The 27,803-nt window shown below is 46.9% G+C and overlaps 1 protein-coding gene across 3 annotated transcripts in view; it reads right to left on the bottom strand.

Annotated features, from left to right (window-relative positions):
* EXOC6B (exocyst complex component 6B) overlaps positions 1–27,803 on the bottom strand; it is a 247,014-nt gene that overhangs the window by 201,503 nt on the left and 17,708 nt on the right. For all 3 annotated transcript variants that reach the window (XM_030450613.1, XM_030450612.1, XM_030450614.1), the window contains exons 2-5: positions 6,785–6,950; positions 2,407–2,454; positions 1,437–1,527; positions 1,280–1,325 (exon numbers count right to left, since the gene is read on the bottom strand). In XM_030450613.1, the coding sequence (XP_030306473.1) occupies positions 1,280–1,325; positions 1,437–1,527; positions 2,407–2,454; positions 6,785–6,950 (351 nt within the window). The remainder of the gene's footprint in view (positions 1–1,279; positions 1,326–1,436; positions 1,528–2,406; positions 2,455–6,784; positions 6,951–27,803) is intronic.

Raw genomic sequence — 27,803 nt, 5'->3', positions numbered from 1 at the left:
TGAAGCCATTAAATCCAGACAAAGCAAGAAGAAGGAGGAGGAGGGGGGGGAAAAAAAAAAGGGGGTTCAGACTTTCCTTAAATGTGGCTTTCAGCTTCTATTTGTTTCCAAGCAAACCAATCCAAAAAGGGTGGGAAGATGCAGTTCTTAAAAGCTGACCCTGAAAACAGCATCCAGAGGGAGGGAATGGAGCAGCATGTGGATTCCCTTCAGTACTTCTCAGGGCTGTGACCAGCTCCAGCTCTCCACCCCACACTTGCCAGCAGATAAGCCCTTTGCTGGTCCTACAAGCAGCCTGGAAACACTTGGGCATCCTACACCCTGCCCTGTTCCACCCTGAGCCATCCTGAGAAAGAGAGGGAGCTTTGGAAACTGTTAAATCATCTCCCTACGACTCCAGCAGCCAGCCCCAACTTCCAGGAGGGATGTGTAGCTCTTCCCCTCCTGGATCCGAGGACCACAGAGAGCAGCAGAGGTGGGAAGTGCAGAAACCCCCCCAGCCAAGGAGTTATTGCCTTGTTGGAAACATCTGGTTTCTGCTGTGCTGCTGCAGTGATGGATGGCAGGCACAACCCAGGCAGCAGATCCAATTGCTCTCCCTGCCTGGCATTCAGCTGGAGCCTGTCAGGTCTGAGCTGACCTCCTGCCAGCAGCTGCTCTTTGCCCAATTTGCCACCCCCAGGGCTACAAAATGCCTCCCAAGTGCTCCACTGCATAAACAAACCAACCCCCCAGATCCCAGCCAGGCAAATACCCTGGATTGGGGTTTAATCTTTCAGCATCACAACAGATGCAGGGTGGGGAAAAAAATCCTGGATTTACAGCTCAGGATTTCCCCTGGAGTTCAGCTCATTCTTCTGAACACTTATTTCTAATGCAAAATAAGCTGTGTGCCTTCTCACCATGTGAGAAACTCCATGCTTCTCAGGTGTTTGGCTTCCATTCATGTTCACCAGATACTCTCAGGTTTTGCATGATGACACTGAGGCTGAAATGGGGTTTACAAAGCCCAAGTCCCACTGGCTGCACAGCACCAGTGAAACAAAAATGTGAACACCCATCTTAATCAAAAAGCTTCACACAAAACAGAATCAGCACCCACTGCACCCATGGTTCTTCTTTATTGCAGGAGGCTGAGCAGAGCCATGAAGACACCAGCCAGGAATCTGGGAAGGTCACTGGGAAAGGCTGATTTTTGAAGGCCTAAAGTTTTGAGCAGCTCTTTAATTAATCCTGCAAATGGGAGCATTCCAACCCTTCCAGCACAACCAAAATTTACCTTTTCGATTTCATTTGCTCTCGCAGTTTGCTGTACATCTCCAGGACTGGAAAGAGAAGGAAAAAACACACAAAGCATTGAGACACAAGCAGACACCAAAAAGATAGGAATTCAAACCAACAGCTCCACCAAAAAAGAGCAGTTTCAGGCTCCTCACCAGGCAGACACAGGGTCAGCTTATCAACCGTCGCCGAAATATTCCTCTGCTGCAGCCGGCACTGCTTCAGCTCTTCCATTGCTATTATCAGCTTTGGAAAAACAAAAGAAAAAAGTAAATAGATGGAATAGATGGAATATAACCTGCTGTACACTTGTCACGACCACCCAACCAGCAGGCTGACAGCAAAGCCTGCTCTCATCACTGGAGAGGTGACCCCGAGCCTTGCTGCAGAGCTTTGGGTGCTTTCATCCAGCAGCAGCAGCAGCATTCCCAAAGCCTAACCTGAAGCCATCCAAACACCAGCCTTGTAGCATGTCCTGGGAATTCCAAAAATGCTTTCCCCATCCCATTTTATTAATCTCTTCCCTGCTCCCTCTCCCAGCTTCTCATTCCTAACTCTTTTCCAAGACAAGCTGTGGCCGCTCGCTCCCAGGGGGATTCATCCCATCCCATCCCAGACTTCAGAGGGGTTTTGAATGCTCAGACTCCAACAGCAAAACCTGGGCATCTGGGCATGGGCAAAACATGCCCATGGGACATTGCATACAAAAGAAAATTCTTTAGTTTCTTTTCTCCAAAGGGGCAGGTCATGGATTTGTCCCCCAGAGGACAAACATTTCTCCAGGGTTTCTCCAAAGAGTCTGCAAAGTCCTTTTGAAGCCCCAGCTCCTGCTACTTTTGAAGGTGAATCTCCCATGCAAGGTAACACAGAGGTTTGTTTATTTAATTCAGAAGAGGAGCTGCATCACCTCCTCCCCAAAGGGCATTTTTATCTTTAATCTTTATTAGAAATAATTGGCCTGATGCAGGGATTTGCTTGTTTGTTTTGCAAACACAGTGCAGGTGGCTGAAGGAGCAACATCAAGTCTGGGAGGGCAGGGAAAACAGGGAAGCAGCAAAAGAGCAGATTTACAGGGAATATGTACAGCAAAGTGAGAAGGACAGAATGATCCAAAGGGTCACTTACTTCTTTCCCTTCATTCTGCAGCTTTCGGTTGGTGTCTGTCACTTGATTCTACAGAGAAAAAAAAAAAGACAAAGCCCAGGTCAATCAGGACAAAACTTTGCACAAAAAAGCAATTGTACCTCAACACCATCACTTCTCACCCCTTCTTCTCCTGCCTGGCATGAAACTTGTCATGAGCTGGGTTAGTAACTATCAGCATCCTGGTACATGCAGCAAATCAAGGATTTTCTTCCCTGCCAGTAAGGAAAAGGCACCAGGTTTGACACCAAAAAGTTGCAGTCTTGATTGATCAAATTCTGTAGCAGATGCACACATGGATTCTCATCTTAAAAGCTGGTTTTTTGGGAGTGGTAGAGGTTGGATATAAACCTCATGGAATGACACTTTCCCTGACCAACAGCAAATACATAGGTCACCAAAACAGATCAAGGTTCCTTCCAACACCTAACACTGTTATTTCTGGGAATTCAAGTTTTAATTCTTCAATATCACAGCAGGAAAAAAAAAATAAAATCAGGAGTCCTCAGTGTGGGCTTCTACTTATGAAGTTCAAGCATCCTCTTTTGGACCTTCAGATGCATTTCCCACTGGATCCCCCTCTTGGCTGCAGCTAAAAGCTATTTTTATATATGTGGTATAAAAAAAAGGTATTTTCTTTACTAAATCATTTGTCTGTATTATCAAGCTGGGGCTCAGAGTTCAGAAAATTCCCACTTTGCAAAGTTGGAGGCTCCCTGGACCAGCAAGATGGAAAGCACCTGAGCCCTCTGCAGCTCCAGGCATTGGTTTGACTCAGTCAAGACACACATGAGAACAAAGCCAATTTTTAGACTCATTGAGAGAGAAAATAAGCACCTTCCACATTATTTAGCCAACAAGCAGAAAGATGACTTTGGGAATTCTCAAACATTCAAGTTCAGACAGGAGAAAATTTGTAAACAGAGATACCATCTTCTACAGGCCAGCTGGGAGAGCTGAAAAAAACCCAAAAAACCAACAAATTGCATAAACTTTCAAATAAACATGCCCAGGTTCAGGTCTGTAGCACAAGCAGCCAACTCCAGAGGTAAAAACCAGCAGAGAAGGAGGGCTCAGAGTTCAGGTGCCTCACATCAGGCTGAGGTTAGCATGCCCTAAATCTGCTTTTTGTTGTTCTGGGTTGGTTTTTTTTTTTCCCCCCCATCAACTACTCTTTTCACAGCTACTAAAGTTGTAAATATCCATTTCCAGACTTGTCACTGGGAGATGTCTCAGAGGTTTCCAGTTTTCCTCTGCCACGGGGGAAGCTGCTGCTGGGTTGCACTCAGCATCATCACAGTCTGTGAGGCTGTTCCTGGGTGTTTTCAGGTTTCCTGCTCATTCTGCAGTCAAAAAATCAGACACAGAGCTCTCAAACGTATTCAGGAGCATCAGAAGACACAGACCAGCTTCAGGTTTCACTTTCTTTATGCTTCTCAATACTTGCAGGTATCAGCTGAATGGTTAATGAAGTCATCACAAGAGAAGGAAGCTCATTTGATGCTCTCCAGTTATCCAGGAAAATAATGAGTTTCCCTACACAGGAGAAGTTTCAAGGTGGCTTCAGAAGGTAACAGCCTCCTCCTTCTGCTTTGAGCACACCACAAGGCAAGCAGCTCAGATAAGAGGGGAGTTTTGTATTAAAACACAGAAAAATTATTTGGGATCCAACTTGCTTCCTGCTGCCTACTGAAAGCTACTGAGCAGCAGTGAGTTCCCAGACTGGTCCAGATTTCAGCAGGAGGTTTTGGAGAGGGATGTTGGTGTTGCTTCCATGAGCAGGGCCCATCCAGCCTTTTCTAACACTGACCATGCTGGGTTTTTTAAGCTCCCCATGATGCAAGAAGAGCCAACCCAGGACCTCCCCACACACCATTTCTCTACAGCATCTGCACCACATTGCTCCCCCTTCTGCAGTAGCTTCAGCTCTCCTGGCTCCCTGCCCTCTGCAAAAACTGCTCATTTCCTTTATGATGTATTGAGCTTTTACGAGCAGGAGCACAGCATCTCTTCCAAAGATTATTTTATTTGCTTATATCCTGAAAATCCCACCAGGAAAAAGGAATCCGTGTCGGGTAATTTAAAACTGCTCCTAAAATAATGCCAAGCCTGTCCTGGCCTTCTATTAAAATTACATATCAATCCCAGCTAGAATAAAAAGTAAGAATATATTCTGCCCCTTGCACACTGAGAGTTTCAAAGGGGGGGGAGAGGGGTGAACTTTTGCTCTTAAGGTCTACATCCAACCACTTTAAAAAAAAAAAAAAAAATATTTATAGGGACTCTGCAGACACATTGAAGCTTTTCAGCTGAGATGTTATAATTTAAGACAGAAGCCCAGCAAGGGGGGACAGAGAACAGGTGGGTGCATGTGAGGAGTGAGCTGATGGGATGACACCAGGGGCTCAGGGGATGCTCGAGTCATTAGTTCATTCAGCTGCAGAGGGCACATGTGGCATGGCACAGGGCTTTTGGGTTTTCTGCTAGCACTTAGAGAGTGTCAGAGTGATGAGAGAGAGGAGCAAAGGGTGCTGGAAAGGAATCCAGGGAATGGACCCAGAGGGCACCACTGTGACCCTGCAACCCAACACCCACAGACTGATTTCCATCCTCTCCCAGAAAAGGAGGGAGACTCTGGAGCGATCCCTCAAGTCAGCACCTCAGCAACTTCCTAACCCAGAGGGTACACCCAAAAACTGGGGTCATTTTCCACTCATGCTCCCTCCAGTAATTCCCTATGGGAATCTGCTGTGTCCTCCATCCTGGGGCAGTGAGATGCTCTGCTTGGCTTCCAGGGCTCAAAGTGAGCTCCTCACCTCTCTAAGGCAGTTCCCTCACTTTTATTAGATCTCCCTTAATCAGAATACACCAAGCAATAAAAATTGCTTCCTATTCATCTTCTCTGCACACCCAGAGCTCACAACCACACAGAGCAGTGTGCATGTGTTAAAGTGACTTGAGTTGCAAACATCTTTGGGGTTGGAACCAGATGATCTTGAAGGTCCCTTCCAACCAGAACCATTTGATGGTTCTATGACTGTCAGAGAAAAGCCTTCTTCTTAAGTGCCACTCAGCAGAGGCAAGTGAGAAGTGCTAAACCAGCAAACAGGACAACAAAAGTCTCCACAGCAGCTCTGCAGAACCGGACCCAGAGCTCAGAGCCCATCAAACCCAAGAGCAGCCAGTGCTGCACTGCCAGCAGGGAACCAGACACGTGTCACACGACTGTGCACAACCAAAATGCTGTAACACACCTGAAATAACCCTTTGACACCAGTTCCCTGCTGAACCATTTCCTGCCTCAGCTGAGAAACCACGCTTTTCATCCAAAAAGCCCCAAATCCAATCTCTAAGGTCTCTTTGGAGCTTTCTCTTCTCCAGGCTGAACACCCACAACTTTCTCCCTGGCTCAGAGCTGCTCCAGCCCTCCCAGCATCTCCATGGCCTCCTCTGGACTTCTCTCCATCAGCTCCACGTCCTTCTGGTGTTGGGAGCTCCAGAGGGTGCATGCAGCTCACATTTAGCATGTGCACTCTTGAAAGAATGTTATTTCTGCAAGCATGGAATTCCACCACACAGCCCAGAGCTAGAGGCACTCCAGTGAAGATGCAGTGGGGAGGGCACTGATTTTATTTCTGGTTGCACGTCCATTCAAAGACCAGGACTACTGAGAAAGGGGCCAAGATCAAACTGAGAATGAATAGCTGGAACTAAAGTCACTCTTGCCACTGGACCCATGGATGATTCCCTGAGGAAAGCCTTACAAAGAGGGCTCAGTATTTCTCAAATAAGTTTGTCTACATTTTTCCCTTGTGCTGTTTTATAGATCACATAGTAATGGGAATCAAGAGAGATCCTGAGGGGACAGAGATGGACTTCACAGTGCACCACCAACAAAGTAGCTGTTTGGGGAATGGGAAACAGCAACCAGACTTTGCAAACAAACAATGTGGGATTCTTGGGTAGAAACAATAGCTTAAAAAATATTCTTTCATGGTATTTCCAATGGCCTCATCCTGCAATCAACCTCTGGATGACTCCTTGCCATGGAAAATGCCCTTGTAATATAAGGGAGCTGCTGGTGTCAGGACAAACCCTCCCAGAGGTGGGTGATATGTGAGCACATATCCATTCCCAAGATGGAGATGTGCCTGTGGAAAGCCAGGAGCCTGCCAGGAAATCCCAGAAGTAGCTTTAAATGAATAAGTAAAGCTATGAAAAGCTGAAATCTGTGTTCTTCCCTCTTTCCCAGATAACTTGCTCTTCCAAGATATTTCCACCCCTCTTACTGAGTCCTTCATCCTTTCCTATGTCCACTGAATGGTCTTCCATGCTCCTAGACCAGAGAGCTTTCTCTTACCTTCAGTTTTTGAGCCTCTCCTCTGACTTTCAGCAGCTCTGTGATGGAATCCACAAAGCCCTGGTAATGGAAGTTGCACATCTTCTCGATCTCCCGGTCGTGGTTTCTGATCCGAGCTTCCAGTTTCTCCATGAAACGCCCGTGTTCTTCTCCATCATAGACAGACCTAAAAAAGAAGGTGACAACATCAGTCAAGATCCCAAGATTTTTATCATTATTACATGAAATACCCAAAACACAAGCTTTAAAAAACAATTTAAAGCCCCCCTCCTGTGATGTAGCGAGAGTTGTGATGTTTATTTGCATGCCCCAGGCAAACTCAGGTTTGAAGATCTTTCTAGTCCAACTTTGCTTTTTCCACCTCTCAAACACCAGCTTGATGCTCCCTCAGAGAGCACAACGTGGTTGATCCTGTGCTGAGTGACCAGGAACAAAGCTTTTGGCCCCTGGCTTTGAGCTCAGCCATCTCCACCCCTCACCTGCTATGGGCACTCCCCACGGACAATTTTCTGGACTTTCTTTGGGCTTCAAGGATAAGAAGTGTCACCTCTAAAGCTGCCCAAACCCATTTCCTTTCCCACCACCAATTTTGCCAACACAGTTAAACATCTCCTGATGCCTAAATGCCACCACAGCCAAAGACAACCCCCAAATGATGGGGGAACCCCCATGCCTGCAAGCTGGAGGGTAATGCATCATCTCTGCCACAACCAAACACAACCACTGGTGTTAAATTTAAGGATGGAAGCTTAAAAAAAAAATAATATCCTTTGTATTTTCTTAAATTTCATATAACTGGGAAAAGAATCTTGACTTGCCAAGTAAAAACACTTCTTTTTTGTTGTGTGCATTACCAAGCCAAGCTGTCTGGCAATGCTGATCCTTCCCAACCAGTTTGTGAAGCAGCCTAGAAGGCAACTTTCTCATCCTCAGAACAAGAGGCTGTGCAGAAGCAATAGTTCGTGACAGCAAAATAAGCAGAGGGATTGTGGCCCACCCTGAGCTGCTATGGGCTTTTCAGTGGGTTGGGTTTTTTTTTAACAATAAACATATATATATTTTCTACAGGGTGTGGAAATCCCACCCTTGGTCTTTGGGAAGTTTGAATATTTAGAGGAGCAGTGCTAACTCCTAAACCTGAATTCAATCCCAGGCTGCAAACCATAAGCAGGCAGTGAGCTGAAAGCAAAGCTGCCTTCAGTGTACACTGGGCTCCATGCAGCAATTAGAGAAAAGGTGGAAAAAAACCAGACACGTAACAAGAATTTAAGAAAATACTGATCACAGCACTGACAAGCAAGACTTCAGTAAGAACCAGAGCCAGATCAAACCAACAGGAGACATGAAAGCTTCCTGCCAGCAGACAGTGATGCAATCTGTGCAATGCACTCAGGCAAACCCCATCTCCGCAGTGCACAAAAGTCTCCAAGTAATGCCAAAAAAAAAAAAAAAAAAAAGAAAAAAAAAAGACAGGACTAAAAGCAGGAGGAAATCTATTTCTATACCCCCCAAGCAATTACAGAGTTTCAGTAAACCATCCTCAGTGGCAAAACAAAAATGCCAAATCTTTATCAGCTTTTTCAACCCATCTGCCAAGTAACAAAGTCCCCAAGAGAAGTCTTCAAAGGTGACAAAATCCCCATCTTTATTCCAAGGTAGAACCTTCCTGGTGCTAGAAGAGCACAAGTTCCTCAGGTGACACAGATTCCAGCAGCAGGATGCTGGGATGGATTTTCCTTGCAGTTTAGCAGAGTTTGGTGGAGAAACACAAAAGTTGAGGTCCGAGTGCCATCTAGTGCTGCCCAGCATCTTTGCAGGGGCTCCCAAAACAGAGGCACCTCTGCTCTGCTGAACTCTTAACCCAGAGATGGTAACTCAGGCAGGATAAACAAATAAAAGCTAGACAAGTCGGGGTTTCATTGAAGTAGAAATTTAAGAGCCCAGCAGCAATTACAGGTGCCAAATAAATGTGTTTGCATTCAAAGAAATGCTGTCAGCCTTTACAGAGGGAGGAAAAAAAGAAAAAAAAAATCTCAAGTTTACTTCCAAACTATAGGTGAAGTTTCCTCTGAAGATGGCTAACCCAAGACAAAGGTCCCATGACTAAAATCCTGGGTTTGGGGTGGCTTTCCTTTGGCCAAACTTTAGCATAAAAACCAAAAGTTGGTGAAAAGCAGCAACAAAACCTCAGCATCTTAAGGGGCAGCTTCAAACCTCAGCCACCTCTGCATCTTTGGAGCTCTCCCCTTCATCCACAGCCCCCCTTCCCATGCAGAAGGATGCTGATCCTTCATTCCAGCCTCCAACACACAAGCAAAAGGGCAGCAGCCAAGAAAGTGAGTCCCTGGTTGCCCAGGTTGCCCCCAGAAGCTGTGGCTGCCCCATCCCTGGCAGTGTTGAAGGTTGGATGGGGCTTGGAGCACCCTGGGCTGGGGGAGGTGTCCCTGACCATGGCAGGGGGGTGGCAATGGATGAGCTTGAAGGTCCTTTCCAACCCAAACCATTCTATGATTCTAAGTCCAATCTGCAGGGGACATCCTGCAGCTTCAGAGTGAACCCCAAAGTTCCAGGGTGTCAGATTCTTGCTCTGCATTGACCATCACCATGGAAGTGGAGAGAAGGGACTCTTGGTTCAATAGAAACCACGCAGGAACTCTGACTGCAAGAACAACAAATCTAAACCCTAACATCACAGCAAAACAACCCTCAAGTCACAAACTCATCATCATCATCTTTGGTTGCCTGGCTTTGGCAGAGCTTCACCTCCCTCAGCTGCCTGAGCTACAGCATCACCCTTGGAAAACCATCCTGGGATCCCCCACCCTCCACACCTCTGCAGTTATCTACCCAGAAATTGCCACCTTTCTCCAGACCAGCTCTGGTTCTCACCTGAGCCACTCCACTGAGTCTTTCCATGACATATTTCTTCCTTTTCAAGATTACCACATCTGGGACATCAGACTTCCCACCTCTTGCCTCCAGGACACCCCCTGGGATCTGCAGGCATCTCCTGCTACTCCCCTCTATCTCATTTCTTCTGCACCTACACTTTGCTCCTGGTAGCATCTCTCCTACCTCCAATGCTAACTGTAGCTGGTCTGGGTTGTCCAAAGTGTCCTGAACTCACCAGTAAACTCAAAAGACATTAAAAAGTGACACAGACACACACAAGAAAAAAAACCTTAAATGCAGATCATACCCACTAATAACCACGACAGCAAACAATGTGAAGATAAAGGCAAATAAAAACAGAAATTAAAACTGCCTCGGGCTGCTCATTCTCTTGGTTGTAAATAACAGAGCACTGTGACAATGCTATAGAAAATGAGGCTTGAGGCTGCATGCTTTTTGCTTTGCTATAAAAAATTGCTGGCCAGATAGCCTCAGTACTAAGCCTCCTCCACAAAAGGCCTTTTGATTAAACATGTCTGAAAAAGAGTGGTCTGTCCCACATGGACTTATCTTACAACTCTGGAGCAGGCTGTAATTCCCTGCCAGAAAACTATACCCAGTGACAGAGCTGTCTGGTTTACATTTTTACAGTACACTCACTAAATAAAACCATTGAAGATGACTTTAAAAAGTTCTTGGGTTGTATTGTTAAGTTTCACAATTTCTGCATTCATTAGAAATCCACTTCAGTTTTTAGTTTGTGGTTTTTTTTTCCAAAAGGTCAACTGGAAAAATCTTTCCAGGAAAACCATAAACGGGCAAATCCATCAGGAATTCCAGCTGCAGCCTTGCCTTATGGCAGAGTTTATCCCCCCAAAAATAAGAGCAATCAAACCTGGTCCAGCACAAGTGACCAAAGCATCAACCACGAGGATGGCACAGGCACCAACTCATGGCACAGTCTGGAGCTCAGAAGCCTTTTCCAGTTTCCAAGCAGCTCATGAAGAAGCAATTCATGGAGATAGGGAACCTTCCACACCTCCATCCAACCCCCAGAGCCTCTAACTCAGCCCCCAGGATGAAGTGGATCAGAGGATCCATTGGGCTGCGTTCCCAACGGGTTCATCAGCCACAAGAGCAAAAACTGGGAAAAAGAGTTTGGGGAAAAGGAAGACCAGGAAAAAACCAAGAGAAGCAACAAATTCATCTGCCAATCTCCTTAAAATGCAATCAGGACACCTTGGCTCCTACCACCAAGCACCAACACCACCCATGATCCAGCCACGCTTCAGATGCTGCCCTCGGGCTGCCCAGATGTGCTGGGAAAAATGCCAGGGGAGCTTAAAAGTTATTGCAGACGTATGGATTAATGCAGGAAAATATTTAGGGATTAGCTCTGCAGGTCCTTCCTCCATCTCCCACTCAGCTGGTTAACAAGAGGGCCTCAGGAAGGCTCCGAGGAGGCCAAGGCACGAGGCTGACCCCATCCCCTCATTCCCAACTGGAGCTGCCTGCAGGACAGGGACTCAGAAGTAACCTAAATAAATTCAGCTGAAAGTACAGAGGAGGGAAATCTCTGGGGGAGAAATGAAAGAGAACTGGAACAATGCAAGGAGGACATTCTGGGGACAGTGGAACAGAAGTGAATCGCTTTTGTTTTCAATTAATAAATGGAACAAATTCCTGAGCCTGTTGTGGATTTGAATTTTTTTATTTCCCTCCCTCCCCCCCAACTCCCCTTTTAAACTTCTGTAGTGGTTTTAGTCCCCCAGAAACATTTTCTTCTCATTAAGCTACATAAAAGCATTAGCAGTTTGTTTAATCTTATTCTAACTTTCGTAATAAACAAATTAACTACTGAGCAATGCAAAAAAATTAAAAAAAAAAAAATACTCAAGAGTGGTGCAACAGTTCCATGGGAAAAAGGTCAAAGAGAGTTTGCAAGACTAAGACCTGTTTAATATCAAAACTGTCAGCTTCAAGCCTTCTGCTTCACAAAGTTTCTCCATGTACTGTCCCAGCATCTCCAAAGACATCCCCTTACCTGGGCTTCAGCCACCCAGATACTTTCAGGTGTAATTCAAGTGCAGAATTGGCTTCTTGTTTCTGCTCTAATTAAGCAGAACTGAAGCCCACTCTGTTTTCTCCTATCACCCACACAGGTTTGCATTCCCAGAATGAGTGCAAAGCAAAAAAATCCATTTTAGTTCCTTGGTGGAGAAGCATAAATCTTTAAATCATAAATATTTTTCATTCTACATCAGAAAACATTCCCAGGTGGACTTCTACACCCATTTACCTTGCATGCACCATTCTATTTTCCTTTTTACAACAGAAACACCACTACCAATCAGCAAAATATCAGCAATTCCACATTATCACAAGATCCTGGAGTGGAAAACAAAGCTGGGTTTGAAGAGCATCACCACCCTTCACCATCTGGCAGGCTAAGCCTGGTTTCATGGCTGGGAACACCTTGATTTCAGCAAGGTCCCAGCATGGCCCTGGTGGGGATGCTGACACACACCCCAGGAGGAACTACACAGAAAATTACCATAAACCACATGCTTCTCAAAACCCATCTTAAAAACTGATTTCCAGTGACTGAGTGGCCTCCCCCAGCTTTTCAACAGGGCTTCCACAGACATTTCTTCCAGGCCTGGATTTCTTCAGCAGTTTTATGAGCAAGCTGGAAAACACAATGCAAGCTGGCCTTTCAAAACATGTTGGTCGCAGAAAAAAAAAAGTTGTAAACCTTCTGGAAAGCAGCCAAAGACCTCCAGAAACTGGAAGTGCTTCCAGAAGTCAAGAGGTCAAAGAAGGGCAAACCCATGGTGGGAGCCCAAGGAAAAGTCCAAGTCAGCATCAGATCGGGCTCAGAGGGGATGCAGGAGACACCACCTGCATGGCACCCATGGAGTGGGCCATGAAGAGCCAAAGAAATTGGCTTTAGATTTGAAAAGAAAGGGCTGCTGAGGTCCTGGGGAGCTCAGAGACCTCCTTCATTATCAACTCGAGGTCTCACTTGCAGGCAGAAGTTGGCTGAGATGGCACAACCCAGCTCCTTGCTGCCTGTTCCTTGTGTTGCCAAATTCCTTTGCCAGAGGAGCAGAGTTTCCTGGCAGCTCCTGCTCCAATCCCACCACCAGTTCCTGCCTCCTCCTTCAGCCCTTACACCCCCTCTGGCACCACCAGCACCCCAAAACGTGTGAGGTTACTTCTGGACATTTCTGTAACCTCGACCAATTTCAGCAAGCCAGATTAGGAGGAATCCTACAGGTGGCTCCAGAAGGAAACTTTGGTCAACGGGGACTTCTGGCATGGACAAGCATCTTGCTGATCTGATTTCTCCCAGCAGCACAGCCTGAGGTAGGGAAAGCTTGCTCCTATTTCCAGCCTAATAACTGCTTTCTAAAATTCAAGTGCAGACCTCAGATTAAAATAAATGCAGACTTCAGTTGCCTAAAGACAGATGCCTGGTCCCCTTTGAGACACCTCCCAAGGGCACAGGACCTGGTGCTTTTAGAGAGAGGCAGCTGAGGACCAGGGAAGATCCATCCTGGTGGCCAAGTCCCTCCCCACCTGTGTTACCTCATTTTAAGAACAAAAAGCCCTTTTGTTCACTTTGAGAAGACTCAGGTCATGAACCCACAGTCAGAGGTGCCAAAAGGCAGAGAGGTTCTGTAGGAAACAATCTGACTTGGTGAACCTATGGGAAAAGGGCTTCCCCAGGAAGGCAATCATGGAATCATTTTGGTTGGAAAAGACCTTACAGAAGCTCATCAAGTCCAACTGTTCAGCCAGCTCTGCCAAGTCCATTGGCAGTGATTCTGGGAGCCTGCAAAAGAGCTTCCCCAAAAGATAAAACTGGAATTTGAAGAATCCATTTGCTTCACTTTACCTTCCTCTTGGAGTTTGGTTTCTCCACCTCATTCTCAGGACCCATGAAGTCAAAATAAAGACTTCATACTGATGCACAAGGGAATTTTCAAGTGAGCATCACACCAGCTTTGGCACAAACAGATTTGGCAAATTGTGTTTCAGTTGAGGAGGGAAATGAGGTTCCTTCTTCCCCTCCCTGGCAGCTCAATGAACACCACACATGTGCTGTAACAACCAGAAATACCCAAGCTGGACCATCCCAACAGAAGCAGCATCCTGGACTCCAACAAACCCAACCAAAAGCCTTCCATGAAAGCATCACTAACCTTCCCTTCAGCATCTCTCATCCCAGCTGAGCCAGGGTTAGGTTTGGGACTCTAATGCCAAGTTTGGGCTGAGTAAAGCCCTGCTTGCCAACACCTCTCCATCCTCATCCCTAAACTGCTGCTCATTTCTGAACCACAGGGCTCTAATTGAAAGCCCATCCTCTGCCTGACTCTGGATGCTTCTCTGGCAAATCCCTCTGAAGGACATGACACACAACAACACCCCCAGGAAAGAAACTTGGATCAAAAGGTGACAGCATCTGGGATGTACAACCACCAGGGAAGACCCAGATGCTTATTCCCAAGCAAATATTTGTGTCTATTGAAGAGAGGAAAAATAGTAATGGGCTAAAATTGCATAAGAGAATTAGGTTAAACATTAGACAAAAACTTCAAATTGTCAGAGGGGAAAAAATCCAAAAGAGATCATCAAGAGATAATCCCCAAACCAAGGAATGTTATAGAATCTCTTTAAATTGATCATTTCCAGAAATTAATTGGAAAAGCATCAAGTAGGAAAGACTCAGATGCATTTGCTGCTGGAGAAACCAAAGATCTCCCCAGACAGGGAGAGGTTTGAACAGGCAGCTTCTTCAGATCCCCTGATTTTCTATAGGTCCAACCTCTAGAAAGTCTTTGACCCCAGGTACTAAATCCTTCCAGGTTTTTACATGGATCTCAAAGAACTCAATGTAGCTTCCACTGATGGCAACCAAGTCCCATTCATTCACAGGATCCCAGACTGGTTTGGGTTGGAAAGGACCATCCAGATCACCCATTCCCAATCCCCTGCCATGGGCAGGGACACCTCCCACCAGCCCAGGGTGCTCCAAGCCCCATTCAACCTTCAACACTGCCAGGGATGGGGCAGCCACAGCTTCTGGGGGCACCTTGGGGCTCAGCACCCTCACATCAAAGAATTTCTTCCTAACACCCAACCTAAATCTCCTCTTTTCCAGTTTAAAGCCATCACTCCTTGTCCTATCACTCCATGGCTTTGCCAGAAGTCCCTCCCCAGCCCTCCTGCAGATCCCCAGCAGGACCTGGGAGGTTTCCTTGTACAAGATCACTCCCATTACAACTTACTCTACTCTAAAGCCTTCTCAAGCATTCTCTGAGGACAACAAAGCACTTCCAGACTATACAGAACTGAGAAAAAAAAACAACAGAGCCACCATAAAGCCACAGCCATCTCCGGGGTGGAACACTGTGCCAGACAAAACTCTGAAGGAAACTAAGAGTAATTACCCTAACTCAAAATATAACTGGACAACTTGGTTGTAATGTCCCTATAAAACAACCAGCTTCAGATGATAAAAGCCACCAAGAGGCAGAGCTTGAACAAATTAGCATTGAGGCTCCAGAAGAACCAAGAAACGTAAGGAGCAACCCCAAGCCAGAAGGAGGACAACAAACACAGAAATGTCCCCATCTCAGGGGAGGATGGAGAGAAGTGGCCACGAGAGGGAGTTGCAACTTCCCTGCTCTTTCTGTGAGCACAATGGGAACAATTCCCCCCAGAACAAAAGCTCTGCATCAGCAGCCCCTGCCCTCCCAAGGTCTTTCAAGTTGGGAGGACACTTGATTTGCACCATGTGTAGGACAGGAATGCTCGCTAGAAGCGAGATAAATCTCATCCCATCCAAGCTGGTTGACATTAAGACAGAGATGAATCATCTTTACAATGCCTGTAAACAACACTGCTTTTAAAAAAAAATAAAAAAAAAAAGAAAACCAAAACCTTAATGGCCCAGCCTCATCACACTGACTCTGTGGGAAGTTTGAGTATTGCTACCATCTGTACTAGTGCTAGAAAAAGGGTCAAAACCAGGGGGCAGACACAAAGAATTGGAGATTGGGGCTGTAAAGCCACCACCAATGTCCTCATCTTCCTTCTGCTGTGCCTGATGGGCACTAAGAGCAAGGCAAGAGATGTCCATCAGCTCTCCTGCCCATCACTCAACGGAGTCTCTGGATGCTCCCTGCATCTCAGTCTGACCTTCAATGGGGGGAACCAAAGTAACCAAATCCATGACCATGTGGATACCAACAAAGCAGTGAGCACACAAACCCCTGAGCTACACAAGAGCCAGAGAACACAAAAGAATTCCTACAAAGGACTTGCAGGGTGCATAAATTGCCTTGGACATGGCAGGACACTGAAAGATATTTCACTTATTCAGGGGGAGACTGAGAGACAATTTAATTATTAGGTGCATGTATAGCCCCCTTTAAACAAAATAAAGAGGTCCAAAGGAGCTGCTTAATTCAGGGAAGAAAATCTTAGTAGCACTAAATCACTGTGATCTTAAGCCAGATAAACTCAGACCATAAAGGAGACATTACTTTGGTCTGTCTGCTTCCAGAGCCATTGGTAGAACCCAAGAAGGGAAGTGGAGGAGCCAAGCTCTCCATCTAACACCTCCCAAGGTGACACTGCTCAGTGAAGATGCTCAGGAGCTGTGGTACCACCCCAGGGCCACTGCTCTTTAACCTCTTCCTTAATGAAATGGAGCTGGAGACACAGGACAGCAAGTTTGCAGTGATACAAAACTGGAAGGAGCAACTGGGAGAGCAGTGGGGAATCCCACCATTCAGAGGGACCTGGAGAGGCTGGAGAAGTGGCCCAATGGGATGCTCAAGAAGGTCAAAAGATGCCATGGAGGAAGAGGCAGCCCCAGGCATCACCACATCTGGGATGGCCATCAAGAAAGCATCTCTGTGGAAGGATTAGGAAGACAGAGATGCTCCTCTCCCTGCTGCCCACTGACAGCACAAGAGGCAACACTCAGAAAATTCCATTAAATGCATGGAAAAAAAAAAAAATAAGAAAACACAAAAAGCCAAAGAACACAGAGCTGGGTAACAGCTCTAAGTAACTTGCCTATGAGCACATTATAATTCAGCTAAAGGACAGAAAAAACAACAAAAACCCTTTGCTTCTTAAATGCTGTGCAGACACCATCCTAAAGTGTATTTTTTCTTGGAACCAGACATCCTCTTGATTTGCTACACAGCTTTAGAGAGGGAGGTCACTTCTCCAGACTCCCCACAGACCCTACTTCAGGCTTCCAGGAGAATTACTTTAAGCGACCACCACACCAGACAAAAAAATAAATAAATTTTAAAAAAAGGCAGTGGGAGGAGGGTTTTTTGGCAATTCTTTCCCAGGGCTGCTTTTCACAGCCAGCCTTGCCTCTCCAAACAAGCCAGAGTCAACCTTGCCTGAGGGAAGAGTGTGTAGGAACCTCTCCAGCTCCTCCTGCTCAATGACTCAAAGGGACTCCCCAGGTCAAGCCAACCCTCTGAGCATGGAGAAGTTGAGTTCTCCTGCCATGCTTTCCACTAGGAGAGACCTGCAGGATATCTGGGATGTTTCTAGAGCAGAAGAAACTGCTCGGTCCCAAGCTGCAGACAACTGACACCCAAGATGCAGAGGACACCCAGAAAAAAGGCAACAAGGTCAGGAAGGGGTGGGATAGTAATGCAAAGGAATGAAGTTCTCTGGCAGGCTGGGATTTATTATAAAATATTCCAAAGAAAACAAATCCCATGCAAGATCTGCTGACAAGAGCTTAATGCACCAGACACCAAACAGAACAGCAGCACTGGGCCAACATCTGGAAGGAAGAAACTTCTGCCAACACCAGACCTGACCTTACCAAACCTCCCCAGTTACAGGGGAATACAGAGGAGGAGCCACCAAGAAGCATTTTGCTGCTGAACTTGTGTGATCCCTCTTTTAAGAGCTTTAGGACAATGTGTTTTAGGAGTCACAACAGCTCTGGGTGACAGAAACAAACTGAAGACAAGAGGAAAACCAGAGGGAGAATGGGACACACAGGGAAAGTTGAGAAATCAGATTGCTCTTGGGGTAGAGCTTGGCTAAAACAAACCCCAGAGGCTCCTCAGATACAGCACTTGGCAAACGATGGCCACACCAACACCCAGCCAAGCAAAGTTCTCAGCAAGCCAGAGTTCAGAGGCAGATTTAAGTCAAGAAGATGAAAAACAGAGATTAAAAGACTGAGGTGAGGTTGCATGTCTCAGTTATGGGGGTGATTTAAGCATTTTGGGGGCTCCTCAGCCCATGACCAAGCTCAGTGGCTCACAGAGGAAGGAAGCAGCAGACAAAGGTAATTTGGGGCCACCAAGGGATGCAGCAATGAGGCCAAACTAAAACCTGAGGCTATCCCAGCCTGTGGACCACCAGACCCCCAAAGTGTCACCAGCACCCCTGTGTCACCCTGCCTTTGGCTTCCCCCAAACCACAGGGACTGTCAGACAAAGCAGAAGATGCTTTCCAGCTTGAAAGCAGCTCCAGCAAGAGCAGCATCAGGTTCTGGAAGGCCTCGAGTTGAACTCTGCAGAGAAGGGGAAGCCAAAGATCTGGGGCTGATGGGTGATGCAGACTCTGGCTGCAGAGGGGTTTGTAGGAGCTGAAGCCAGACACAGAATCAGCAAGAGGAAAGTTTGCTCAGACAACTGAAACCTGACCAGTGGAGCTACCAAAAGGCATCTGGAAAGAATGTTCTCACCCCCTGGTCGGGACAAACTCAGCTCTCCAGCTAATAGGACTTTGCTGAGCTGAAAACGAGGAGGGCAGCCTGGGAGCTTTGGTTCCTGCTGGTCAAGGTGCATCTAAAGCCCACGTGCTGCAGGATTCCTGGGAGAGCCACATTCCCAAGGACATCTCCAAACATTTGTGTTTGTATTGGGATCAGCAGAATGCTTCTTCAGCATTAAAACAAGAACTTGGACCAACCACTTACCCTTGGAACACTCTCATCAGAAGCTACCAGCACACCAACACCAACCTGGCTCCGTTTCCCTTGGAAAGGAAGCACAGAGCAGGTTCCACACCCTGACAAACACAGGCACAGAAGAATTAAGTTCAATGCCTGTGGCCACACAACAAGCACCAGGCCTTCTCCCAGGAGCAAGATGAAAGGCAAGGAACCTTTCAATTCCCCCCAGTAAGGCACCAAAAATTTCCAGTCTCGAACCAACCCAGCTCTCCAGCCTACCTATGAAGCATCTGTATCAATTCCAAAGCCTCCAAAGTTATTCCAGACCTCCAAATCAAGGCAGAAACCACACCAGCACTGAGCATGAGGAATGGCAACGTGATGCCAGAGCAGCACAAGCTTCTGCAGCCATCAGCCACGGCAACATCCCAGCTCAGCTTGGACAGGGCTCTGAGCATCCTGGTCCAGCTGGAGGTTTCCCTGCTCACTGCAAGGGGTTGGACTGGATGAGTCCAGGTCCCTTCAACCCAAACCATGCCACGGCTCTATGAACAGGAGAAAATCCACCATAACACACAGAAGAGTTGCCCTAGCACTTAATTCCTAAAAATGGTGCTTTTCTAACTGAGCACAACCTCTCCATGCAGATTCACCCATTGAACACAGTTTGCAGCTGCCATCTGCACAGGTAAAGGTGTCACTGCCCTCAGGAGAGACTGAAATCCATAAGAAAAATTGATGGGAGGTGACCCTAGGGACATGCCAGGCCACACACACCCCTGCAACAGCACAAAAAAAAAAACCCAAAAAACCAAAAAACCCATGCCCAAGTTTTTCAAAGGTTTTCATCCTTTCTTCTTCCCCCCCATCCCTCCATTTGCAGGAGCCAGTTGCCAGCAATTGTTCCCAGCAGCAGGGAAATTCCCTCATGTGCTCTCAGCTGCAGGAGCTGAGCACATTCAGCCCCCACCACCCACCACCAGCTGATGGCAATTGTCACCCTGCAGCTGAGTCACATTCACACCCTCCTCTTCCTCCTCCTCTTCCTCCTCCTCTCAAGCCAAGTCAACGTTTGCCCCCTCTCCAACACTCATTACAATTCAGCTCCATGAACTGAAGGTTGGGATTTTTCTCCACTGGCAACAAACTGGGCCATCACCTACTAAGACAATTTAGAACTCTGACCAAGAGTTTTGGGAGGAGAAAAAAAGAAAAAAAAAATTACAAGTCAACCAAGGCTGCTGCTTTTCAGCTCGTTGTTGAAGGATGCAATCCTTCATGTCAGTTCCTACAATACCAGCATGCTAGTGCAGGAAAAATTAGGAAAATGCCTTAATATTTAGATGCAAACATCTAAGGAAGGCAGCACAGGGGTTTCTGTCCATCCTGGAATTTTCACAAGTGATGATAACTGGAGTGCATCCAACCTGTTTAATCCTTGCAAACAAATGAAAAGTGGTTTTACTACCACGTGAGGAGCCAACAAGCCAGAGCAGCAACCCTGCAGAGCTACCAGAGAAGGGAGCTCTGGTTAAGGATAAGCTTGGAGAGAAATAACATTTGTCTCTAATTTGTTTCCCAAAATCCCAGGGAGAAGAAGTGTCTGCTTGTTCAGGCTTCAGCTGGCACAGACTTTTATTCACAGCCAGGGAAGTCACCCCAAAGCCTGAAGTGGCACTTGACCCACGTATCAAGAGGCTCTCAGATTATTTTTCCCCTCCAATATTCCCTGTTTCAGGATGGGGTAAGAGGAGCTCCTCAAGGACCAGGCAGACTCTGCAGAGAGCATCCCAACACCAAGGCTCCCACCAGCAAAGCTTTCACTCCTTATTTATGAGCATTTATTGCTCTCTTCTTTTATTTTTAGAAGAATTTCCAAGCTTGTCCTTGGGGGAACCTTGACAGCACAGCTTTAACACCCCAGATTGGGGCTGTGCTGATAGGAAACCCTTCACTACCAAGCCACAGGGGAAGCAAAACCCAAAATGTTTTATTATCAAAATGAAATAAAGGCCAAAAAGGGGATGTCACCACCAGGATGCTGCTCACTCAGAGAGGAGCAAAGGGAAGGTGACCTCTGTTTCTGCAGGCTGGATTGCTCTGGCTGTCCCAGCTCTGCACACACGAGCTAAAAACCAGGACACAGACACCTGCCAGCAGCCAGACAGGGTCCCCAGGTCCTCACTATCACGATTTGAAGGAAGGTGACAATGCCATTCATCATGTTTGCTGCCTCTAACAGAGTAAATCTTCATTAAAACACCTGGGTCAGGCAGAACAGAGCTGGATGCCTGCAGCAAGGAGCAGGCAGACACTGGAGGGATGGAGAGGGCTCCCCAGGGACCAGAGGATTGGGCAACGTTTGCTCCTCCACTAAATAGAAATAAAAAAAGGTCTTGACCCAGCTTTGTTGCTGCCTTCTATATCCTACAAGTCAGTTCTTGGGGATTTCATTTCATCCAGCTTGATTGATTTCTCTCTTAGTTGCCTTAATCTATTTAAAGAAGTTAATTATCCCAGTTTTTGCTCTAATTAAACTTGGATTTATTTTTTTTATCTTTTTTTTTTTTTTCTCCTTCTCATTTGAAAGCCTTCCAACTTTCCTTCTGAGGCTACCACTAGGGAATCTGGGGAGATCTGGGTACCTCCAACTCAGGATGCTACACTGCATGGCCAGGCTGTCCCTGGAGCAAGGGATGGGAATGATGCTGGGAATAAGCAGATCCCAAGCAGGACAAATCATCTCAGGATGTGGCACACAACTTGTAAGCTCCCAGTGCCTACAAAACACACTGCAAGGTCTTTTCAAAGATATGTTTGACCACTTCACTGCCATCAGGGGGTTTTATCCCAAAAGCTTTCAGTAATGCTTTTACACCAAGCCAAAAAGCTGAAAGAGTGAAATAAATCCATGAGTAAAACATGAGTATCTGGATCAGAACCTTCTCAGGGGTTTTGCAAGACCCTCGAGGGCAACCCAAGCAACAGGTTTGGCAATGCTAAGCCAGGGAGAATGGGAAATAAATGCAGTTTATGGCAATTAAACCCATCAGGGAGAAAAAGCCCCCCAAGCACAGGGGCAGGAAAGCTCTGGGGTGGTCAGGGGGCACCTGACTTTGTTTCTTTCTGAGAATAAAGATGAAAGAGCTGTGATTTTAGGTCCCTCTGAACTCCTCACAGATACTCAAGAGGCACAGACAAGCCAAGCAGTAGCCAAGAAGCCAAGTGTCACAGCTGGAAGCAGGGCTGATATGAAGGGTACCCACCAAGATCCCTTCCTTGAACTATCAGGAAAATCTCCTTTACACCTTCTCACCCCTCTGCAGGTAAAGCCAGGAGGCTACAGAGTGCCAGAGCTAAGCTCTGAGATGTTAACATTGCTCCTCCAAAGGCTGGGGATTGAAACTAAAGCCCAGCAACCCCTTCCTGAGCCAAGGAAGTGATTAATCTGTCAGCACTTGGCAACCCTGCCCGTGGCTGTCCCAGCCTGGCTGTCTGCAGGCACAGGATGAGCCCACTCCTGGTGTGACATCCCACCAGCTTCAAGGGGAGGCAAGGACAGGGCTGGCAGGATAAGAGCTTTTAAACAGTAAATTTTGTCATTAAAAATATACCAGCATCACCAGATCTGTATTTCTGCCTGGAAAATGAGGGGGAAAGTTGGCCAAGCAGAGACAAACAACCCAAACCCCCTGTACCCACCTCTGCACAATGCAATCTGGTACCTGGGAGTTTCTCCTATTCTATGGGAGAGAAAAAAAAAAGTATTTGCAGTGCTGTAATCCCCAAAGCCTCAACAACAGCTCTTGCTGCTCCCTAAAGCTAAGGAGCAGCCTGGGACACACATTTTCCAGTTCTGCACAAAGTTTTAAAAGAAATCAAGCAGCACTTCTCACAAGAGCATGAAGCCCACAACCTATTTTGCATTTTCCAGCTGCCAGAAGTGGTTTTCCTTTTTTCCTCTAAGGATGCTGGCGAGGTCAAACCTCGCAGAGGAGCCCATTGCTCCATCATCCAGCAGAAGATGTGAGGAGTTCCAGGCTCATGGGTGGCATGGGCAGGCTCCAGGGACACAGTGTCCTGGCTGCCAGGGAGCTTGGGCACAGCTCTGCACACTCCAGATGGCAGCACAGGGACATGATGGATGTCACAGCTCCTGGGCAAAGGACCCAACCACAGAGAAACTCCTGCTCCACACATCCCAACCCCCTCCAGGCTTTTCCCCTTTAGAGGAATTTGCTCCCTTTCATTTCAGCTGCTGTATAAATTATTCCTCTTTGATTCAGGACCAGATGATGGGTTGGAGTTTTCACACTGTGATGGTTTCACAGCTTGCAGGTCCCTGCCCGCCCTCTCTCTAGCTGGGTGTTTGCAACTCACACAGAGTCTTGCAGGACAAATAAATAAAATAAAATAAAATTTTAAAAAGCAGTGTGCCTTCAGCTGGCAAAGTCACTGCCTCTGAAACTCATTTCTTGCTAATTCTGCTCTTAAGCAGCAAAACTCCAATCTCTCTGTGGCTGAAGGACACTCAGCCCTTCCTTATCACTGAGATGTCTTGGGCTGGAGCACCGAGCCCAACCTCAGGGTCACACAGCAAAGAGGGATGGGGTTTGCCTGGAAACTGAAGATTTCCCATCTCCCAGCTGTGCTTAAAAAAAAAAAAGTGTTCTGGGAGACAAATGAGCATTTCTGCATCAAGAAAAAATGTCCATTGTCCAAAAATCCTATTTAGCAACCAAGAGTCTTAACTAATCCTTCTCAGCCAGCAGGATAAGCAGACACAAAGGACTCTTCCTCTTCATCCAGGCTCTGCTTTCTGGTCCAGACAGGACCAAGTTGTTCCAACCCTGCCCACACCAGACACACAAAAATCCCAGATGAGCAAAGCAAACCTGCAGGCAAGTTGAGGATCCAGCCTGATCCCATCAGAGGATCACAAGGAGCAAGAGGATTATGGTTAATTGGGTTATTCTGAAACCACCAAGAGCTGGCAAGCCTACCCTGAAACCACTGTCTGTACAGCAGAAAGGGAGCCTGGGTTGCCAGGTGGGACTCAAGGGGCAGGGAGTCACCATTTGGCTTTTCCACCAATATTTTGGGGGCTGTGGCTTCCAAGTAACCTACACAGAGTCCTGCTCATGAGCCAAAAAACCCAAACACACACACAAGGTAAATCCTTATCTCAAGGACAGCACAACCAAGCAGAAAACTGGTCCTGTTTGGCCCTTTTCCTGAGCATCCCTCCAGGAAGGGCTCCGTGTTTAAGAGTCCCTGGGTTGTTCTCCATGGAGAGTAAACACTGACTGCATGGGAATAACTTCAGCTCAGGAAAATCCCAAATATCTTTGGTATTTGAAGCAGGAAAAGGTATTTATTAATAGCAAGGAAAAGGATTTTTACACTCTGTTCTGAGTGACATCTTGGTCTACTTTGTACCCTGACATGCTTTTGCATTATAAATAAAAACACTGGGGAGGCTGAAGCCTTATATATATATATATATATATATCTGCTTCCAGGTTGTTCTTTTTCTCCTTCTGAAGTTTCTCATTTTACACTTGCCTAAAAGCCACTTTCACAGCTCAGGCTTAAGAAAAAAGAAAAAAAAAAAAAAAAAAAAGCCTGTTTCAAATCATGAACTTTTGCTGACCCTGTGCTGGAAAGCAGCCATCCTCAGGATCTGGCAGACAGACTCTGGTGTTTGAACCTGGGAGTTCATTTGCTTTCCAGCAATGCTGAGTGATCAGCCAGCCTGGAGTTCTGCACTGCAGAGGGTGATGTACAGGTACCCAGGGACTGTCCCCAACCCAAACGTGACCCAAACATCAGTGTCACCCTGCCAAGGGACAGTGGGGCACTGCACATCTTTCTGCTGCCAGCTTTCACTCCAGAAATTGATAAAATATCAGGGCCTGAAACATCACCTCTGCTTATTATGTTGTCACCTGCAGCAAGACAACATCTGGGCATCTATTTCAGCTCATTAAAGCAGTAAGAAATAGAGGATTGACTGGAAAGCCTCCCAAACTCTGTGTATTTTGCTAATAAACCTCCCAGCAAGCAAAACCAAAGCTCTGCCACAAGCTCACAGACTCAAATTAGAAAAGTGGGATTTATTAGAGGCTTTCTTCATTAGAAGCAGCAAACCCAAATTTACCTGGTGGCACATGGATGTTGCAAATCCTCCCTTTACCCCTTGCCCACAGCCAGGATGCAGCATTTGGCAGCAGAAAAACAAAGGCAAATAAATGGGCTGTTCCCAGCAAGGCTTTTACACAGAAAGCTCATTTCATGGAGTGGAAAGAGCAAAAGGCACAGAACCTGGGATGCCCTCTGGAGAGTGAAACATCACCTATCTGGCCATGTCCTTCACCTTCAGCACTGCTGACAAAAATAATGCTGGGTTCAGTTCTTATTCACTGCTCACCAGACCAAACCAAGCTTAAGGATTAAATGTGATGTCCAGAGGCTGTTTAGGTAACCTCACAGCATCCTTGAGCTAAGTAATTTGCTTTCTGATGGCAGCCTCAGCTCCTCTGGGCCACCCAAGCAACAATACTTTGTTTTGCCACTTGATGGCACCAAAGAAAATCCTAAATTTTCACACGACCGAGCCAGGTTTACAGGAGTCAGGGAAGAGAAGGTTTAAATGCCAAAGGAAAAAGCTTATGGGCAAAGTTTTGCCTAAGAACAGGAAAAAACCAACTTATTATCCCCTAGACCACAATATTTCTGCATCCAAAGTGCAGCCACAGAGACCACACTGCTTTTATTTACAGCCTCTGCCAGGTACCCAGCAACTCACCTCTGATGTGACAAACACCACCAAACCCCCAGCTTGTCATCAGCTGGTGACAAACCCTGGCACCCCCAAAGAAGAGATCCCAAAGTTTGCAGGAGGTTGTTTTACTGGGAGCTCCTGGCTGGCTGCTCCTGGGATGTTCCCTCAGCAGCTGCCAGCACAAAGTTGGCATTTCCCACCTGCACTCTGCATCCCAGAACCTTGCCAAAAAAAAAAAAAAAACAACAGGAGAAGAGCAAGGACCCAGGAGCAGGACACCTGGGAAAAGCAAGGCAAAGCCCTGCCAGCTCCAGCTGCCTCTCCACCAAGCCCAGAGGTGACAAGGCAAATCCACAACCCAGAGAAAATCACCCAGAATCAACCCCAGTGCCCAGGGACATCACCCAAAGCTGCTCCATGAAACGCAGCCCTGGGATGCCAGGACCACATCCATCCCTGGGATGCAACCCATCCAGCTGGAGAAGGACAGAACTGAGCATTCATCTCCTGCAAAACATTTAAGAAAGCCAGAGCCAGCCTGGATTATCCTCCTGTTACCTTCTGCCCTGCAAGGAATTAAATAAATTCCTGCTTTTCGTTTGCACTCCTGTGAGCAGACAAAAAAAAAAAAATCTCAGCCCCAGCACTTATTTGAATATCTTCATGAAAACCCCACATTAACCACTGCTTGCCCCAGAGCACCTCTTCATTTTGAGGAATGACTGGCCTGAACTGGCTGCAAAACGGAATTTTTTATTTTTTAATTGAAAAATAAATTTAAAAAAGGAAACCTGAGTGGTTTTGAAACGTGGCATGTTGCAGAAACTGTCTGGCATATGTCTGTCTCTGTGCTAGGTACCCAAAACCAAGTATTTATTCCTTGGTTTGAGAGCCCTATTTTTAAGCAGCACTCCTCTCATGCATTTTGCCTCTAATTTATCCTTGTTGTTATTGGACTAGACAGCCTTCCACACTATAGCTGCATGAAACCTTAATTAAAAGCCCATGCTGAAAGTTAAAACCCTAAACACAAAGAGAGCTTGTTGGACAGAGACCACCACAGACATTCATCTCCAGAGCCATACATCAGCTGGGGCAGCCAGCAAAATAAAACTATATTGTGCAAGAAAAAACAACAAACCATAAGGACAAATTAGCTTTACCACAACCCAGACAGCTTGGGAGGGAGGCTGCTGGATTAAGGCTCTTTGCTTTAACAGCCTCTGCTCATCCATGGAAGGGGGAAGGCAGGTTGCTTTTCACTGCTCAGAGGTAACTTAGGAACAAAGAATTCCAAAAAATGAAGCTGTAAGACACTTGAGTTCACTGGCAGAACACAACACAGGGAATGCTGGGTTTAAACCAGGAGGTGCTGGTGTCCCACTGAAACCATTAATGTCACACCGGGTCCCATCCAGAGAATCCCAGACTGGTTTGGGTTGGAAGGGACCTTCAAGATCACCCATTCCCATCCTCAGGGACACCTCCCACCAGCCCAGGGTGCTCCAAGCCCCATCCAACCTTCAACACTGCCAGGGATGGGGCAGCCACAGCTTCTGGGGGTAACCTGGGGCTCAGCACCCTCACCCCAATGAGTTTCTCCCCAAGATCTCCTCTCCATCTCCCCTCTTGTAGCTGGAAACCCTTCCCCCTCATCCCATCCCTCCAGTCCCTTGTCCCCAGTCCCTCCCCAGCTTTCCTGCAGCCCCTTCAGGCACTGGAAGGTGCTCTGAGGTCTCCCTGGATCCTTCTCCTCTCCAGGCTGAACACCTCCAACTCTCCCCCTGGCTCCAGAGCTGCTCCAGCCCTCCCAGCATCTCCATGCCCTCCTCTGGACTTCTCTCCACCAGCTCCATGTCCTTCTGGTGTTTGGGATCCCAGAACTGGACCCAGCCCTCCAGGTGTGGTCTCACCTGAGCAGATGGGGACAATCCCCCCTCCCTGGTCCTGCTGCAGCCCAGGACATGGGTGGCTCCTGGGCTGTCACTGCACATCACCAGCTCACATCCAGTTTTTCACCCACCAACACCCCCTAAATTCCTCCCCACTGGACTGCTCTCAATCCCCCAAAAGACAAACTCATCCCCCAAAACACCCACTGCTGGGGCATGATGGACCTTGGAGGATCTACACTTGGTCTGGCTGCTTGGGGACACAGAACAGAGGGAAGTGCAATCATTTGGGACTCATCCCTTGCTGCAAAATCACCCAAAAAGCCCAGAGCACAACAGCCTGTGCTTCTAACCAAATTCTCTGACTTCCAGTTGAGGAATAACAAATGTGCCAACATCTTTGCTGCCTGGTGTTCCTGTGGTGGCAGAGCTGGTGCCACGGATTTCTTTGAAAAACTGGATGAGAAAGGAGAAGTTGAAAAAGCTTCAGAAATC

This window comes from Calypte anna, chromosome 4B (assembly GCF_003957555.1).
Source record: "Calypte anna isolate BGI_N300 chromosome 4B, bCalAnn1_v1.p, whole genome shotgun sequence".
Classification (NCBI taxonomy): domain Eukaryota; kingdom Metazoa; phylum Chordata; class Aves; order Apodiformes; family Trochilidae; genus Calypte; species Calypte anna.
The sequence above is the reverse complement of the archived record's forward strand: the minus strand, read 5'-3'. Positions and strand labels throughout refer to the sequence as shown.